The 18,996-nt window shown below is 40.4% G+C and overlaps 1 protein-coding gene across 2 annotated transcripts in view; it reads left to right on the plus strand.

Annotated features, from left to right (window-relative positions):
* Positions 1–18,996, plus strand: part of GRK3 (G protein-coupled receptor kinase 3) — a 76,409-nt gene that overhangs the window by 46,556 nt on the left and 10,857 nt on the right. For both annotated transcript variants that reach the window (XM_056326694.1, XM_056326695.1), the window contains exons 8-17: positions 283–374; positions 3,120–3,219; positions 8,800–8,878; positions 10,097–10,227; positions 11,043–11,137; positions 12,311–12,418; positions 15,183–15,249; positions 15,473–15,573; positions 16,766–16,832; positions 17,292–17,387. In XM_056326694.1, the coding sequence (XP_056182669.1) occupies positions 283–374; positions 3,120–3,219; positions 8,800–8,878; positions 10,097–10,227; positions 11,043–11,137; positions 12,311–12,418; positions 15,183–15,249; positions 15,473–15,573; positions 16,766–16,832; positions 17,292–17,387 (936 nt within the window). The remainder of the gene's footprint in view (positions 1–282; positions 375–3,119; positions 3,220–8,799; positions 8,879–10,096; positions 10,228–11,042; positions 11,138–12,310; positions 12,419–15,182; positions 15,250–15,472; positions 15,574–16,765; positions 16,833–17,291; positions 17,388–18,996) is intronic.

An 18,996-nucleotide genomic window follows, 5' to 3' on the forward strand; every position in this document is an offset into this window, starting at 1 on the left:
CCTGCAGTGCTCGGTGACAGCGCTCTGTAACCTCACTGGGACTGACAGGTTTTGCCAGCGGCAGTCCCATCCGTCCTCTTTATACTTCGGACTGTAGTCCTTGCACGTTCGCTGAAATATAAACACTAAGGGGCTCCTTTTTCCAAAACAACAAGTGCTATATAAATTACAGTAGTTAAGTATCTTAACACATTAATAGATTACTTAAATTTTTTTTACAGTGAGTTTTTGAATGCTGAAAAATGAAGTCTGGTTTTGTTTTGTTTTGTTTTGCGTTTACAGCTGACCATGAATGATTTTAGTGTACATAGAATAATAGGAAGAGGGGGATTTGGTGAAGTGTATGGTTGCAGAAAAGCAGACACTGGAAAAATGTGAGTATATATACACACAGTTTATTTTAGAGGTAGTTGTAAACTCTGAACTAGTAAGGAAATCCTTCCAATAATTTCTTACAAAATCACTGGAAAGCAGTGTCGCATAACTGTGTAGTTCTTTGAATTAAATTTTATCCCAAGAGGTTCTGATTTCTGGATCATCATTAAGTTTAGTTTGATATTTGATCGTGTTACGTGCCATGCAGTGGAGCTTCAGTCTAGCAGAGCTCTTAAGCACATCCTTCATTTAAATGGTCTTGTCAAAATTAATGGAAACTGCACATGTGTTTAAAATTAAGTATGTGCTTAAATGATTTCCTGGATCAGAGCCTGACAGTGCAGAACGATGTTCTTGTGGAAACCGTGGTGATTGTGCGAGGTGTTGCCTCTTGTCTGGTGAAGGTTGTTCTTCTCGCCACAAAGCGCATCACGTAGCTGGTGCTGATGAAGGGTCGGAGGATGACACAGGAACATGACCTCAGGGTTGTGCCTGGGCAGATTCTGAATGTGGTGTTCCAGATTTGTGTAATTGCATACGTTTCTGCCCTGCTGAGCACGTTTCACTGGCAAAAGCAGTGACCCTTGCTTATGTTTGGAAGATTATAGTTCCAGTGTTGAACTTCTGTTTAACAGAGCTCTCAGTGGGAACTCCAAGATCATCCCTCTGTGGGTTTTTTCTTTTCTTTTTCTGGACTTACTATTCACACACTTCTTCTGATCAGATTTCAATTTCTAGGCACATTGTGTTCTGTTTTGAACACCTAGGCATTGATTCAACAAACTGTTCTCAATATTTATCTGTGTGTTTATTTATTTACACCCCACCCAACCCCTTTCATCTCACTTTTTTCCTAACAGTTTTAGTCCAGGGACCATCCTTAAACAATTCTCTTCTAAGTAAGCATGGCGTGTTTGAAGTGCCAAGTCTCTGCAATTACAGCTGGCTTCACTGGCAGTCGTGTGTGCTTGGCATCCTTGATAATAATAAACTTCTAAGCTATTAACAAGTGGAAGACATCTTAATGTTGCAATCATGCTCAGTGTTTTTGCAGTGACTTCAAGTATTTATATTAATACTATCACTAACAATGCTGTCTTTATTCTTGCTTTGATACTTTTTTGTCCATGTACAACTTGTCAATTTGTCCATGTACAAAAATAAACATTTTATTTACCTTGAGCCACACTAAGTAGTTGTCCACCCTGAAGCGGTAGCTCTCAGATCCCAAGTCGTTTTGATGTCTGAGTTTTACTCTGGCAGGAGGTGGATAAACCTTGGGACTAGCAAGTGAAGCAAAGGACAGTTTTTATCAGAGTATTTTTAAATAGAGTAAAGGGAAGCGAAATGTGGGAAAACCAACCTTTTTCAAATTTGAAGCAAACCTTTAGATTCGGTTCAGTTTCTGGGTAGAGGTTTGGTTTAGTTCTTTCTTAATCCAAACCTGTTTACCCATCCCTAATCCAGATCCCGTCCACTCTAGATGGCTGCCTCTGCTGCACTTACTGCCTGCAAGGAGCTTGGGAAGCCACCCCTCGAAGGTAAATGCCATCGGTGTTTCACTAACCCACAAAGACACACCTGAGGCTTCTTTCACATCACCTCCTTCAAGGACATTTGACAGGGGCCAGAAGTACCATGCAGAAAGCAGTCCGAAGGGGGAGGGGTAGCTGTGCTTTTTGAGCACGTAGATATCGAGATACTTGACTTGGACAAGCCTTCAATGGCCCCAGTCATTGCTTTGATCAGCGGTGTCAAAGCATAAATAAAGGGTAGCATGTAAAATGTTATTTATAGTCGTCATTTACAGAGTCCTCAGCAAGGGCACGTGCTGTGAATATATTCCTTGTTTTGGAAGCTTAAAATTCCAGTATGTTCACGCTCACTCTTCCCCCACTCACAACACTTGCATGTCAAGGAATGACGTGGCTTTTTTAGGGAGTGCAAGGCGAAGGTGACAGGAGGCCCTGTTTCTGTACAGAGCTGTCACAGTGTAGGCAGTTGATTAGCATTGATGCAGGGCTGTAACGTGGTGTTTTCCTGAGCGTATTTTAAAACCGGTGGCCTAAAAATCCGTGGTTGCCCATGTCTAGAAATCTTCTGTGCAGGAGCACACGTGTCCTTCTTGCTGTTGTCTAATAGTGGGCTCACCTAACATCTTGAAAAAATATCCAGACTATATTATATCCTGCTCTCGTTTGATGGTTGTTAGGGGTAACATTCTTTTTTGAGCAAAATTTTATTAGTTTATGTAATACAGACGGTAGAAAATTAAAAAAGCTTTCCTGTGTATATCTGACCTTTTTTGAGTAGAAAGAAAACTTAAAAAAATACCCATAAAACTCAGCATGTGTTCAAGATATTGCTTTCCTGGCAGAGCTGAAACTGTTAGAATTAAATGGAACTGTAATAGAGTCTGTTACTTAATTCATATGGCAAATCCTTGCTTGTAGGTATTAAGAACTGAATGTATGGTACATAATTCCTGTATGACCGTGGTTGCTCAAATGCAGAATTACTTGTTAAAGCACATTTCTCTGTTAGGAGGCTTCTGTTGAAAATGTTTTAACTTGAGGAGATTTTTGAGGTTTCCTTGTTTAGTCGTGTAATGATGGTTTTAGTACCGGGTTTAAGTCTTTAAAGAGCTTGTACTGTAAATATGCATGGCATAACTGCTACTGAATAATACTGAGCATAGGAGGAAACTTTTTCTGATGCTTTTTCTGCATGGTTAATATTTTCAGGTATGCAATGAAATGTTTAGATAAGAAGAGAATCAAGATGAAGCAAGGAGAAACATTAGCCTTAAATGAAAGAATTATGCTGTCTCTTGTCAGCACAGGGGTAAGTATCATTGATTTGTTATTCTTTTCCTTTTTTTTTTTTTTTCTTTGCATATAATATAAAGGCTGTTACATATAATACATATTCTATCTATTTGGCTGTGTGACACGCAAAATTAAACCCCCCTGGAACCTTCCCCCTGGTTCTAGTAATGTGTCTGAAAGAAAAATTGAAAAGCAAGCTTGTTTTTCAGTTTGGGTGCTTACACAAGTGAGTGTCTCGGCTAAAGAGGCTTGAGGAGGTTCCCATTTCTTAGGTAATTGATTCTCTCCCCCTCCGTTTGTGGTTTTGTATATATTCTTTTTTCTAGTATTTTTATCTGAAACTTACCCAAAACATTAGGCTGTCTTGTAAAATAATTCCCTTTTCTGCTATAGTTATGTACTACTTTTGTAGTATATAGAGTGCTAGTTCAGAGAAGAACTTCAGTTACCTGTTCGCCCTCCCTTTCCTGTGACTTTGATATTAGCTTATCCAATTTTTCCTTTTTTTTTTTCATATGCTTTAGCTGAGTACCTATCAAGGTGTACCAAATAAGTCTGCCCCTTTAGCATACAAGTCTATTTAAACTAGGAGTATCACTAATGTGCATAAAAAGCAACCCGATGGGCACTGGTTTCACCAGACCACGTCATGTTACCAGCAGAAGAGGAGCTGGGCAGCAGCCGCAGTGAGTTGCACTCGGACAGCTTCAGAGCAGGCTTTGAAGTGCCAGAGCCTACCGCGTATGCTGCCCTCATTCAACAAAACTTGACAATCGGCTTGTATCACCATGGTTACATGTGATGTTGGTAAAAAGGTTAAATTTCCTCGTGACTGCTGTGATGTAGGAATTAAATACTTGGTTTGCACGTCCCCTTTTCCCAGTGCAGTTAAAGCATGGGAAGGAATTGGCATGTGGTTTTGTTATAGGCTTGCACAACTGGTGTGCAAGTAGCGTACTGTCTGTGGTGCAGGAGGATTACTGCTTTGGCTTGCAAAATGGGAGAGAGCATAGGCTGTGCTTTATTCTCAGAAACAAGAACTGTATAGATTATAGACTCATAGAATCGTTCTGGTTGGAAAAGACCTTGAAGATCATTGAGTCCAACCGTTAACCCAGCACTGCCAAGCCCACCACTAAACCATGTCCCTAAGTGCCTCATTTACACATCTTTTAAACACCTTCAGGGATGGTAACTCCACCTCATCCCTGGCAGCCTGTTGCAATGCCTGACCGTCCTTTCAGTGAATTTTTTTTTCCTAATATCCCATCTAAACCTCGCTTGGTGCACCTTGAGGCCGTTTCCTCTTCTTCTCTCACCTGTTATCTGGGAGAAGAGACTGACGGCCATCTCGCCATAACGATAATTAATAATAATTCTCCTATTAACTTTAATTTGTGATACTGTTGCTCCAGTACTGAATGTGAATTTTCATGTCTAGCAATTCGAAAACAAAATTATTCGCAAGGATGCTAATGGTGGAGCCAGATTTCTTATATGATAGCACGTAGCTAGTCATTTAGCAACAAAGAAGCAAGGAGACCATTTGGTGTTTTTTGTGAAGGATTATCAGCTCATTAGAGTGTAACTTCTTTTAGATTCTCAGAAATTTGAGGAAGAGTTTGAAAAGAGAGATTTTATACAAAATGTGACCCATTCAGGTTAGGTACACCTGCCAGTGCAAGAGATGCTGAAGCATTCTGAATATGCAGAATTAAATAGGTTTGAAAGTGGTAGGGTAAGATAATTCATTTCATTCCTGAATATAAGCTCTTAGGTTTGAATGAACAGGATTGATGTGCTGCCCGCAACAAAATGGAACTGGGAAGTTCATCATAGCACAATTAGTCATTTAACAGGGAATCCAGATGTCTCTGCAAAATGCATAGTAACAGCTGTGCAGATTACACATACGTTTGTGTAATCATTTTTGTTAATCCACCTCAAATTTTGGCATTCACAACTACTTCTTGAGTAGAGAGCTCCCAAATTTGAGTACGTCATGGCTGTGTTGTGAGAATAACTTTTCATGGTAATGTTACAGCTCAGAAGTATGACAGACACCTCTACAGAGCAGAGGGAACTGCTTGGGTTGGCCTAATTAATAGAAAACTTGGGCTCAGCATTGCTTGGATTTGCCATGGGTATATTGACTTTGTCGCTGGCTGTTGGTGTAACCAACTGTGGCTGAGGTTTGTGTTTCCTCTCCTGCAAGATACAGGCATTGTCTTTCTCTCCCATAAAGATGTTCAGTCTGGAGGCTGGAAATGCATTTTGCAGTTCTTAGAAGGTAGCACTGTTGGGAAAATACTCTACTTTCTGTTAAAAGAAGAAAAAAATATTTTCTGTAATAGCCAATATTTGCCTAACTTTTGTTCAAAAATTGAACACTGAAATCGCTGAGACCATCGCTGCTGGCAGGCTGTATAAAACCAAACTGCCAAAAGGTGCTGTTTGTGGTAGGAAGTGGTTATTTAATAAATCTTTTCCTGGCAGTCAGGAGGTAGTAGTTCCAGCAGGCTGCTGCAGGACCAGGAGCCTTGCAGGGCTGTGCCTCCGCTCCACTGTGTCTTCCAGTTCTCTTGTTCTAGAAAAAAAAAAAGAGGCAGTTAAGCTGTCTTACTCAGCTCTTTTTGAGATAATTTGACTAATGACTGGATGCAAGGTTCCCTCCAAGGGATGATAAATAGGAGGTACAGCAAAAGTGAACAATAAAACATCGGAGATAATAAATCAAGTTGGGCTCTTTTGAGAGGAACAGGTATTTTGTTTTCACGTGTACCGAGATTTGTAGGAGTCTCGATTTCACTCAAAAATGGAATCTTTTCCCAAATCTTGATAGTCACTTGAAGGAATATCTGGGAATGGCAGATAGCAGCTTGGTGTTTTAAGCCTTGACTTGTACATCTCTCCGAGCGAGACCCATCAGAGCGAGCTCCCCTTTAGTAAGAAGTGCTGCACAGCTGCTCTACAGCATGAACAGGTTTTTATCTTTTTGGTGTCATTTCTAGGGTCTGCTCTAAAGCCGGGTGCTCGGGTTATGGGAAGGAGTCACAGTCAAAGGTTTCCTCCTAAAGTAATTGTTAGTGTGCTAACATCTTTAAAACTACATTCCTACAATTTTGTATAGTTATTATGATTATTTTTTTTACCTTCCACATAATTTATTACCACTCATTTGTCTTCAGCATATTTTTTGGACTTAATCCAGGATTGTTTGGATGTAAAGGAACTGTTTCCGAACTATTCTTAGTTCACACATTGTCATACTGTCACTTTTTTTTTTCAGACCAGAAGTTTGATTGCAGGAAAGTAATATTATCTTGGGAAATTTGATTTATTGCTGTATGTTTCATTTAAAAAAAGTGCCTATAGGTTTGTTTTATTTCTGTGCTGGAAAGTAGTCTTTTGCAGTGGTTTTTGCGTCAGAAAAATATCACAGTACTACAATTCCTTCTCTCTGTTAAACGATGAGAAGGTAGTGATTAAATGAGGAAGGCTTACACAAAAATGAATTATGCATTCACAGTTGCACATGCAGATTTCTTTTCTTTTAAAAAATGAGATCCGTAAAAATATGGGCATGTTATGTTCTGGTATAGAAACACCCTTTTATTTTTCTGTGTATGGTGTTTAAATTCTAACACTAAATCCTTCTGAGTAATTAGATTGCTCTGAAGTTTTAGGAAGCCCACTCGGGGACACTTCTGAATTATCTAGTTGATTCAGAAAATTAAGTTAATAATTCTACTAAAGCTTTTGTTCTGAAGCTAAGTGGTGACTACAACAGTCTGTAGTTAGGAGCAATACAGAGTTCGTAAGGAGATGTAGTGTCTTTTGTTAGATGCCTTACTGCCTTGCCTACAGTCTCTGTATTTCCAGGACTGTTTAGCAATCAGGCATTTTTCGTGCATGTTGTGCAGGGTGTTTCAGACATGTGCCTGTGTTCTGCAGGGGGTGCCTTTGGAATTAGTATTTGCACAATAAATACAATATACACAGAATTTATAATATATACTGCATGCAATAAAACACAGGTTTGAACGCTACAGCAGGGGCATGGGAATCACTGGGGGTTGCAGTCAAGTAGATAAAGCTTTCTGTTGTAACCTTGTGTGGCTTTGCCTTGTGGAAGTATGAACGGACTTGACCTGTCCCGGGGGGGCCGGTGTCCATCCCCTCCCTTTCCGCCCGGCCAGGCCGGCGAGGCAGCCCCCTGAGGCAGCCCCCACGGCCCCCGCTTTGCCCAAGGCCGCCGTGTTTTGCTGCTTCTAAATTGGGAAGGAAACCAGTTCCTGATAGAGATTCCCAGAGCTTTCACTATCAATACTGCAATAATTAACACATTGTTTAAGTCACACCAGGGCACATTCATGCTTCCTCCAGTGCCGTCCTTGCTCGTCAGCAGTTAAGCTTGTCTTGGTTCATCTTCCTGTTGGCCTCCACGCTTTGGGGTCAGACCGTTGTCTTTTGGTGCTATGGGGTGTTTTGATAGCACAGCCGTTATTTAGGTTTTCCTTGCAGGCAGCCCTGGTTTCATATGGCTTTGCAGAAGGGGTCAACAGAGTAGTAGCCACCCCCGTCAATTAGCCGCTTGCATCCAATATAAGCCTAACGAAGAGAGAAAGGTCTGCCAACTTTCTGCTGTGTTGCAGAGGTGCCAGCACACTGAAGAGATCAGTGGCAGTAAAGAGGTGTTTGTCCAGCTGTATTTTTTATGGCTGCTTGTCTTAAACATCTGCATTAGGGTTCAGGTGTGTCAGGAGGTGGGAATGTAATCCATCCCTGCCCTGGCCGCTCTGCAACGACGTTCTTAAATCTGCACCCAGCGCACTCTTTCTGCATTTTGCATCATGTGGACCTTGCTGTTCTTGCTTCTCGTGCATTGCATACGCATCCGAGTTGTGATTTCCTTCCTAGTGTATTTATGTTCCTTTTAACTATCTGTTGCAAATGCTGCTGGGGAGCTGAAGGGCAGCGGTGGGTGGCAGAAGGCCTGGCTGTCACCTCTCTGCAGGGGCAATGCAGCAGCATGTTCAGGGTCTTACTGGTATAGCTGCATTTAATGTATAGGTGGGGATGAAATTTTTCTTTCCTCTGGGTTTTTGTATGTGACGTGACTCATGTTCTTGGTCAGCGTTCCGATGGCTGAACGTTCACCATGCAATTGTGAGAAATAGTGTGTATCCTTCACATGTCAGGGGAACAGCTTTAATTTTTTTTCTCAGCTGGCCTAAAGGTTTAGCTTTGCTGTATCTTTCATGTAAGTCTAGTGTAAACTCAGGTAAATATTTTTAGAATATTTCTAGCTGCTGTAGGTGCAAGTCTTTAGAAGATAGAGATGCTACCTGCATTTTTTTAAGCCTTTGGCTCCTCATAGCTTTTCTAATTTTTTTATTGAAATGAGATAGCAAAATCTAAGGTGTCTAAACTGGAAGTGAAACAACCCAGTATGTAGGTTAGTACACAAATAGCTTTAGAAAATTATTATGAATGTTGGCAAAAATAATGGGAAGAACATCACATGTATTTTTAGCTTTCCTAAGAAGTACTTTGCTTATTGTCTGAGATGAACTCTTTGCTCCTTTCCTTTTAGGACTGTCCTTTTATAGTGTGTATGACCTATGCCTTCCACACCCCTGACAAGCTCTGTTTCATTCTGGACCTGATGAATGGTAAGCAAGACTCATGCAGATGATTATAACATGACAGAAATATTGGCAGGAGGACTTGCTGAGATCATAAGGAGAATGAGGGAAAAATAATCTGAGGTGTGAAGCATCAGCCTGCGAGCAGGAGGGGTAAACCAGGATCTAAACCAGGGAATTGTAGAAGAGACTGGAAAATGTTTGTTACCTTATAACACACTTAAATAAAGATGTCAAAGGGTATACAAGGCTGGAAGCTTAAGGAAATTATAGTCATGGGTAGAAATTTACGAGGAGATCAGGGACACAGCTTTCAGAGTAAAAATAAAAGAGCTCTGCAAAGAAAATTGATGGGGGAAGTATTCCTCAAAGGAATGAAATGATACCTGGAATGCTTAGCATAGCTCTTGTGAGAACACACAGAGGGGAATCGACAGAGTTAAGAGAAAGAAGATACTGCAGTGCCCTTACTTGCTGATGATGCTCAGCACTTCCAGGACTCATGCTCAAACTCCAAATGTGGTCCTGCAGTAAGCATCTAAAGATGCTGGATACATCTGTGTGTACCATGTTGCAAAGCTGGAAGTTTAATTGAGAAATAGAACTCATATCCTGTAGGCTTTGGTGTTTCACAAGTGAAGATTTGCATTAAAATCGAAGCTGTCGGTCAAATTCAAGTAACTGGTTGATTATTTTAAATCTGTAGCTTGATCAGAAACAGTTTTCTAGGAATATTCACAATTTGATGTGTTGGTGGTGTGGATTAGCTCACAGAGTGACATTGTGTTTTGTCTGTTCTTTGACTAGGAAGGTGTGAAAACATCCCCAGCGTGAATATTTGAATATTTTGGCCCAGATGACCTTTCACATTCCATCCCAACCTGGGCTGTTCTATATGCTAATTTATTCATTTATCCAGAAACCTATGTCTGTGGCTGCATTTTACTTGCTGTGGAAATCCTAGCCTTTGCATTAAGACTCAGTTGCTGGATTGGTCATTGAATGCAAATGTATATGGAGCAAATGTATTTTTTAAATGAAGTTTCAGATGGATCAGATTTATTTATTTTCTCCGGTATTTTGTCACCACATGTACTTGCAGAGGGTAGGTCTGGGTCTCTGTGTGCTGCACAGGTTATAAGAACCTATACAAATGCTATGCTGTCCCACACAACGTCATACCGTCTGCCTGTGAGGCAGGATTTTACTGTTCTTTTAATTACATCTCAATTCATCTAATTTTAGGAGGAGATTTGCACTACCACCTCTCCCAGCACGGAGTGTTTTCTGAAAAAGAAATGAGATTTTATGCTACTGAAATCATCCTGGGTTTAGAACACATGCACAATCGCTTTGTTGTATACAGAGACCTAAAGGTAATCATTAACATGGTGACTGCATTCCCACAGGTGGTTGTTAGATAGCAGCAAATAATCCAGATCTACTGATAAATTAAATGAATTATCTTACCTGAAACCTTTTCTTGAGAAGAATACAGATTGCTTGTCTTTGGCTGATTTTTCTAGTAATTTTTCAAAATAGTCCTAATCTGTGCTGTTATCCAGTTGAATGGGCCTGGGAGGTGCTTCCTTGGGGTCAGAATAAATGCTGTGCAGTATTAATGATCTCACCATCTTAACGACACTATTAATTTAGAGAGGACAATGTATTTCTGAGAGCCCTGAAGGAGGAGTGTTTGTGATGGGAGACCAATAGGAAAAGTTGGTCAAGGGTGTTTAACTGACAACTGGGCAGCTGAGGACTGCCCTGAGATGGGTGTCTGTGAGCCAAGGGACAGCAGAAGTGGGGAAAAAAGTCTGCACAGGGAATACAGAGTGTAGACTGCAAATAAAGGATGTAACAGGCATACACAGACCCTTCTGTGAAAGAACCAAAAGCAGTGGGGGCTTGAGACTGAAATGGATTTATTCTTTCATGTGCTTTCTGTTTCAAACCTTGCCTGTTTTTTCTCTCTGTTATTCTTCAGTATTTCATAATCTGTGGAGATGGTAGAGCTCTGTTAGAATGTAGATTTTATCTGGAAAGTGTCTGTTACATTGACAAAAAAAAAAAAAAGGTGGCATTTACTAGAGAGTATTGATGTTATTGATGCTTGAGTTACTGTGCTCTGAGAATCTGTAGTTTTGTCAACCGGAAAATACCAAACAGTAACCTTTCTGTGTCCATGTAGCCTGCAAATATCTTGTTGGATGAACATGGGCACGTGAGGATATCAGACCTTGGGCTGGCTTGTGATTTTTCCAAAAAGAAGCCACATGCTAGTGTGTAAGTATTATGTATGGGAGCTTTGCTGCACATGCAGTTATGGCTAAGTCTGTCCTTTATGTGTCTTTGTAATTTAACTTTGCCTAGAGGAATAAAGTAACACTTGTGTGGCACAGGCTTGCTTTATAAACTGGATACTCTAATAAGGTTTTTCAGTCCCCTCCTGTTTTCCTGCGCGGTTGTAGCAGCTGATGTGTAGGCATGCCTGGAAGATGACACATTATTTCAAGATGATTCACTGTTCAGAGAAGATAAGAACCTGAGTTAAACACCAGATTGTTTTTATTGTCCTAAACAGATAATTAAATATTCCAAACCCAACTAAAAAACAGGATTTTTTGTGTCTTTCTCTTTCTGGATCTTTGGAGAACTGGAGGGAAATTGTGTTCCTTTCTGCCTGTTGGCATGAGGTCATAACTGGGATCTGAATGTCTTGGGTTGTGTGTGGATTCCACATCTTATCTGGCACATTTTATTCTCAGATCCTCATTTGCCCTGATCTAATCTCAGAATTTACGCAAAAAGGAAAGCTTCAGGAAAAAGTTCGTATGTTCCAATTATATCAAGGGTAAAAGCAGTATGTGGTGACTACTTTCTGTTGGTGACCAGTGATGACTTCTGGAGGTGTCCTGTTGTTAAATCTGGCACATGTTAGCTGGAAGGAGACACATGAAGTACATCATGAGAGCATGAGCCAGCTGTGCTCGCCCTGTTCCTGGGGTGGTGGGTGGGAGCAGGTCTCGGTTTTGCAGGTCCCAGGGCTGGAGAGATCTGGCCTTGTAATAGCAGGAGCCCTGACTGTGTCCTGGTGTCTGTCTTTCCTGTAAGCGGAGCGGACAGAATACACAACCTTTCCACCTCTCTTGCCTTTCGCTCTTAGGCAGAAGGCTCCTTGCTGACCCCTGTACTGATTCTGCTAAGCCTCGCTGTAGCTGCTTCATTTTTCTTAAGCATTTCTGTTGTTCATGTTTTAAGGTATCTTCTCAGTAGATAGACACAAACAAAAATGTGCGTGTGTGTGTGGCCAAAGAAAAAGCAAAATAAAATTATGTTCAAAATTAATTATTTTTAAATTAGGTTGTCGTATTGAGAAAATTGATTTTTAATTATTATTTATTTCTTTCAACGATAGTTCTGGTTGTAACCAAGATTTTGTCCTTTTCTGCTTCTCAGCGGTACCCATGGATACATGGCTCCTGAGGTGCTCCAGAAGGGAACAGCATACGACAGCAGTGCAGACTGGTTCTCATTAGGCTGCATGCTTTTCAAGCTTCTAAGAGGGTGAGTGAAGTTTTATGTCCCATGTGCCTTTTTTTTTCAGGCTGGGCCTCATCATTGTCTGTCGTTTGAAACACCTAATATGTAACATACTGCATATTATCTACAATGCTATCTTACTGCCATCTCTGTGATATAGACCCATCTGCACGTGAGACTAAAACAGGCTCTTTTTGCTTCCAAAACAAATAAAACAAAAACCCTGCTTCCTTTAGTAGGTACAGGTGTGGGGCAGTGAGGAAAGCAGATGCCCTAGCCACTCTTTTGACTTATACCTATAGGCAATTTACTCATCCCTTGGCAACTGTTAGTCTTTTAAATGATACAATGTTATTCATTGCTTAAATACACTAGCAGTCCTGTTAAATTACGGACTTGCATTTTGTGCTAAAGACCTGCTGTTCTGGTGAAACTCTCTGCTGCATTGTTCCCTTTTTACACAATACTCAGTCTTCCCTTCTGTAGTCTTTGTGTAAGTTATGATGTGTGGGTGCTTGCATTTGCTGAATCTGGCCTGTTATCGTATGGGTGTACAAAAGTATATACTAATTACAGCTTTGTCAGCTGTAATTTGCCCTCTCAGTAAACTTATGTGGCTAGATAGAATTTATTAATATTACGGGTTTAATCAGTCAGTAAGCACTGACTTGGCAAGTGTTTGTTGAAAATAGCATCCTCGTTGTTAATGGCAATACAGAAGAAACCTAATATTTTCGGAGTGATTCTCTGTAAAGACTGATCGTTAGTCAGATCATCCTGTGTCCTTGTACATAACTAATTTTAAGCTCTTACCTCTATCCCAGACACTGTGCAAAGGAAGGTAAGCGTGCGACTTCTGAATTGAGATACAGAGCTATATCAATTTAACATTAATTGTTCACAAAATAGATCAAATATGAGTGTGCAAATAAGGAAAGAAACCTTGTTTAAATTGCCAAAGAGAAGTATTTGTTAGTACAGACAGCATCATGCAGCTGAGCAGTACTCTGTCTCTCTAATCACTCATGGAAGAATTCTGAAACATGGTGGTCTGGGTTTGCTGGGAGGAGGGAGAGCATCTTTCATACGCAGGGCCACTGCGGGCTCCTCGTCTTTTCTTTTGAGGCCTTTTCCTTTTGAGTCACTTGGGCACAGAGGAGTAGCGCATCTGACTGACTCTGGTGTCGTTCTTCCTTCACAGGATTGAAGTTGTGTGATGGAAGAACTAGCACCTAGGGGCAAATGATCCCATTTACCATGGAAACTCAGGCTTGTGGGGTGGGGAGATCTCAGTCTTTACGGGCTGTGATTCTTCCCGACAGAGATCTGTGGGGTGGTATCAGTGGTCGGCCAGAAGCCAGAGCATTATTCATTGTGCACTATCCTTCCTCATATGTTCTGAAGCCAATTAAACAACGCACATCCCAAAACAAGGGTTGGGCACATGGTGCCATTTCTTGGTGTTTAGTAAATTTAGTCTGGCATAAAATCTGCCCATAAGTCCCCAGTGAGTCATTTGCTTCCCTGATCTATTCAGAACCTTGTAGTCAAAGTACGCGAGGCTGTATGTTAGACACTTACTTTTGCCTTCTTACCTATCATGCTTAAAAACAGAAAAAAGGAAATCCTGGTCTCTCCATCAGATCCATTAATGAGGAAAGTTTTTGAGGGTAAAGGGGAAATAACTCTTGAGTAGCAGGTCCCCAGTTGAAACCAGGTAGTACACACTGCCATGTGGCAAGACAAAATGTTTTATAATAGCTAATTAATGTATTTATAAGTAAATAACATTGTAATGTTGAAAAATATTGTACCCTCAAGGTTTTGAAGAAAACTTAAGAAACAGGGAATATATTCTAAATCGAATTTTAAAAAATCTCATACTAAAATGTTTCTGCTTTCTTTAATGCTGCCGTTTAAGTACTACATAATAAATCTGTGATATTCTAAGGTCTTCTGTAGCTAAAAGGAGAAATTCAAACTCAAACCACTTATAAAGCAGGAAAGGGTTAAAGCTGATAATTTACCAGATATCATCAAATATTTTCCCAGTCACTAATGCTGTGGTATCTGTGATTACCTTCTGTTTCATCTCCTTACTTGAAGGTCTTCCTTTATTCTTTCCATATTGATGAGAGGTAAGTTCTGTGGGTGTACTCAGTTTCCATATATAGGTCAATATTTGTAAATATCTGTGTTGTGATAGCTGTTCAGGATTTTCTTGTTAGATGAAATGTTTCTGGGTTTTGGGAGGCATAGATGTAATGAGTAAGGTATTTGAAACACCATCTTGAAGGACGGATCACTGCATTTAAGAATTAACTAACCTTCTGCCTGCCTTTATATGGACTAACTAGGTCAGATTTCCCAGAGTTTGGTAATCCTCAGGGATGTCTGTGTGTAGTCTTTAAAGAAATTGAATGGTTACTTTCCTCTGAATTTGATTTTTATGTTCACCACATGCAATTACACTGAGAACAGAAAGGATAAAGTTTCTTGCAAAGCAGTGCAGGTCTTTGTAGTACCAAAAGAGAGCAAAGTTGCGAGAGATTGAACATTGACACTTTTGAGGTAGTGAGTAGCCACAGTATGCTAGTGTGTGAAGTCTCATTTTTTGTTGTGAATGCTAAATATTTTACTACTTGTTGTATTCTTCTGCAGGACAGGATTGATGAGGTGGAAGCATGGGACTAGGAGAATGCTAAACTCTTTCCTGGGGTTGCCACAGCTGAAGTAAACTGATATGTTATGGCATTACATTTATTAGTGCATTTTCTTATTTCTACAGTCACAGTCCTTTCAGACAGCACAAAACCAAAGATAAGCATGAGATCGACCGGATGACGCTCACCGTGGTAAGGATCCTGGTGACAGTTGCAGTTACATTCCTCTTGTTGAGTAAACTCCCATTTCCTCTAAAAACTGGAACTCCATAGCCTGCTTGCTGAGAAAGCTGTATTTACACATGGGAGGGTTGTTTACAAACACTATCAAAGAAAAGCTGCTTTTCTGTGCGGGGAAAGCAGATCATGCTACTTCTATAATTAAATGTCTCTTTTTATACTACTTTTTTCATAGAATGTGGAGCTACCAGATTCATTTTCTCCTGAACTGAAGTCCCTTTTGGAAGGGCTCCTGCAACGGGATGTTAGCAAGAGACTTGGATGCCAAGGAAGAAGGTAGGTGTTATCTTCTCCTTGGACCACTGCCTTTAAAAATTTCCACTTCTCTGTAAATGAATGAATTCATTTCAAGTAAAAACCTGCCTCCTGTTGTGATTATTTTAATTTTGGAAAGAGAACATTAAAAATTGCTTTTGCATGGTATTATATTTCAGCTTCCTTTTGGTTTGGACAAATTTTTGGACAATTTATGTTTGTTAAAGACTTCCCCCGAGTTCTCCACAGTCAGGCTTATGTTGAGTGGTGTTCATACTTTTCATCCCTGTCTTGTTTTTATGTTTTTGCCTGATCTGTTTTGCGATGAAGTCATATTACTTGACTCTGACATCCCTATCATTAAAATTTATTGCTTGTATTGTATCTGTAATGATACGAGCAAATGACAGACAAAAACCCCCAATCCTAGAACCACCAAGCACAGAAAGCTGTGAATACTTGCTTCATTTTGGGTTGCCTCTGTTTTCAGATGTGCCAGTTTCATTTCATGATGCTAAAGAAAGTGGTGGTTTTTTGTTCATTGACTACAAAACACTGCTTGCTCCTGCCACGCTTACCTTGCTTCTGGCTGCTGGCTGAGATTGCTGTTATCACCTGTTCAGAAGCCAGTGTGTGCCTCCCATGAGACTGGGAGAGAAAACCGTGAGAGGAGTAAATAACTGTTGAGAAACCATTGGCAATATGTGGCAACAGTTAATTGACAGTCACACGTGAGACTTGGGCTGGCTCTAATTCTAGTGAGATGTTCAGAGGGCTTTTTTATCATGGAGCCCTCTATGATAATGACCTGAGATTGTTTTTGAGCCTTGGGCCTATCGAGTAATTGCTTGTTTTGCCATAAAATATGTATAATAGGAAATGGTGTGGAGTAAGCTCGTTACTTAAAAGTAGTGTATGAAATCTGACAACAGACAAGCATTGTTTGTTGTTTGAAATGATGGAATACCATAGCAAAACAAGAGTGATTGCCTGCCAGACCTACAGCACTATTTCTAGTGTTTCCACATGAAAGTATTCTCTTCTCTTGTTTACTTAAGAAGACTTCTCCCCCCCCTGCCCCCCACGATGAGAAAAAGAGCATTTCACGGATGTTTTCAAGGGACAGAAACGTGACCTTTGAAGGCTTTATATTTCTCCAATACATTTGAAAAACCCCTTCAGCTTGTTGACTTCAGTTACTTCTCTTTTGCAGTGCACAAGAAGTAAAAGAACATCCATTCTTCAAAGGCATTGATTGGCAGCAAGTCTATTTACAGAAGGTAAAGGATTAAGATAGTGACCCTCGCTAACTTAGTAAAGCAGTAAAAGGAAAATAAGCCTAGATGGGTAATGGACAAAAAACTTCAGGGTTCCGGTCCCCAGCACAGGTATTTACTTGCACAAATACGTGGAGGACTGTTGATGAAAACTGCTGTATATTCATTACTGCAAGTTTTCCTGATGGGTAGTACTAAATTATTATTTTTTCAGGGTCATACAACTGCATGGTTTCTTCTGCTTAGCTGTCTCTAAACTGTAGGGTTTTTTCCCCCAGATTTGTGGGGGAGCATTTATTGAAGGAGTGGGGGACAGAGAACAGCTTTGCACTGAAGTTTGATTTCAAGGGACTTAGTCTGGTGTAATTTGTGCAAAAAACAGAGAGGCTGATTATATCCACAGAATGGATTTAAATACACGTCCATTAATTTGTCTTTAATTATGCTGCTTTTAATTTCTAGTATCCTCCACCACTTATTCCTCCCCGGGGAGAAGTAAATGCAGCAGATGCTTTTGATATTGGGTCATTTGATGAAGAGGACACTAAAGGCATTAAGGTATACAAGTTTAAATGATAGGTGGAAAATGGCACTGTGACTGCTGTGCTGAACTTTTCATGTGCACATGCCATTCCTTTGCCTCAGGGGCTACTGAATGTGCAAGGAATTGCTTTCAAGTTTGGAAACTTAATCCACGCTGTTATGAAAGAGGTAGCTTGGGCCAGTGGCTGGTTTGTTGCTGCTTGCCAAATCCTTATGTTTTATTTTTTAGACTGACTGAAATCTACCTTCCTATCAAAAGTTTTCTATGATAAAGCAAATATTTCAAATGGTCAGACAGCTTTTGGGAAATGCTCATATTTTCAAGAATACTTAATGGTTTGTAGTTTTAAAAATTGTAATTTATTTCTGGTAGCTTGGATAAATGGAACTACACCTTATTTTAAAAGTGTTACCTCACTCTTAAAAAGGACAAACTTTATATTAATAGTAGCAACCTTGTAAGTTAGAAAAGTGTTAAAAGAAACTTTCACCTTCTGGTATTATGCAAAATCTAATGAAAACAATGTAAATGAAAAAGTGAGAAGTAAAAGCTCCCAGCCCATTTCTGACTTGCATGGAAGTGGTGTGACGTACCCTGCGTATACATCCCCTCTTCTGAAGCCTCCCTGGCACTTTGACACAACAGGGGAATCGGTGCCTGTCTTGGGTCTGTCCCGTTTGTTATTTGTATCGTACAGTTCTTCAGTAGATCAGACTTTATTCTTGTTATTGCAGAAGTAAGTCAAGAGAGAAGCTAATTGCTCTCAACTTTATAAGCAAAAAAAAAAATGTTAAGTGCTCACTGTGCCTAAAAACAATCTTATCTGTCAGTGTCACCTGCTGTAATTACAGAAGTTGGCACAGAAAAGATTTTACATGTTTAAAGAGAAATGCAGAGAACCCAAGATGTTCTTTATCCCAGAAAATCTGCATCTTCAGTGTCAGTGTTAGTCTAACAGGATTCCAGTTCCCTGCAATTCTGGAATGCCATAATTAAGAGGAACATTTTATGTGGAGATCCCAGGTGGTCTTTGTATTTAGTGAGGGGATCAGATGTTCTCAGCAAGGCCTGTAAATCGTATAGCCGGATCACTTCCAGGCCATCTTTGTTCAGGCTGCCTATAAGATAAATTTATTCTAAGTCATGAGTCAGTGAGGGATATCATGTACAGCTTCTTCGCTCTGTACTTTCGCTGGGATGTCACAGTCTTTTACAAGGGACTGAATAATTTGTGCCTCTGAGTCAGCTGCAGTCGGAGCTTCCATTAAGGTGTCAGGAGATGTCCCTGCCCGTGAGGATGCCAGTTTTGAGTGCCTTGCTCTCCTCCGTGGCCCCTGTGGATTATATTTATAGTGCAGTGTCCTGTGACACTGAGGTGAACGTGTGTTTCTTGAGGTTATGAACTGGAAAGCCAGCAGTGGATGGCCGTGGCTTTCCCCTTACTCGATGCCATGAGGAGTCCCTGTAAGCCACCTGTACAGAATTGCAGAGATGTCTTCTGCCTTCAGATCCACCATGGGTTTTCCTACTGTGATACGACTGTGGATCTCTGAGAAGGAGCAGAATGTCTGTTCCAGGAGTGTCTGGCCTGGCTGCAGGAGAATTAAGCCAGGCTCTCCTGCC

This window comes from Falco biarmicus, chromosome 1 (assembly GCF_023638135.1).
Source record: "Falco biarmicus isolate bFalBia1 chromosome 1, bFalBia1.pri, whole genome shotgun sequence".
Classification (NCBI taxonomy): Eukaryota; Metazoa; Chordata; class Aves; order Falconiformes; family Falconidae; genus Falco; species Falco biarmicus.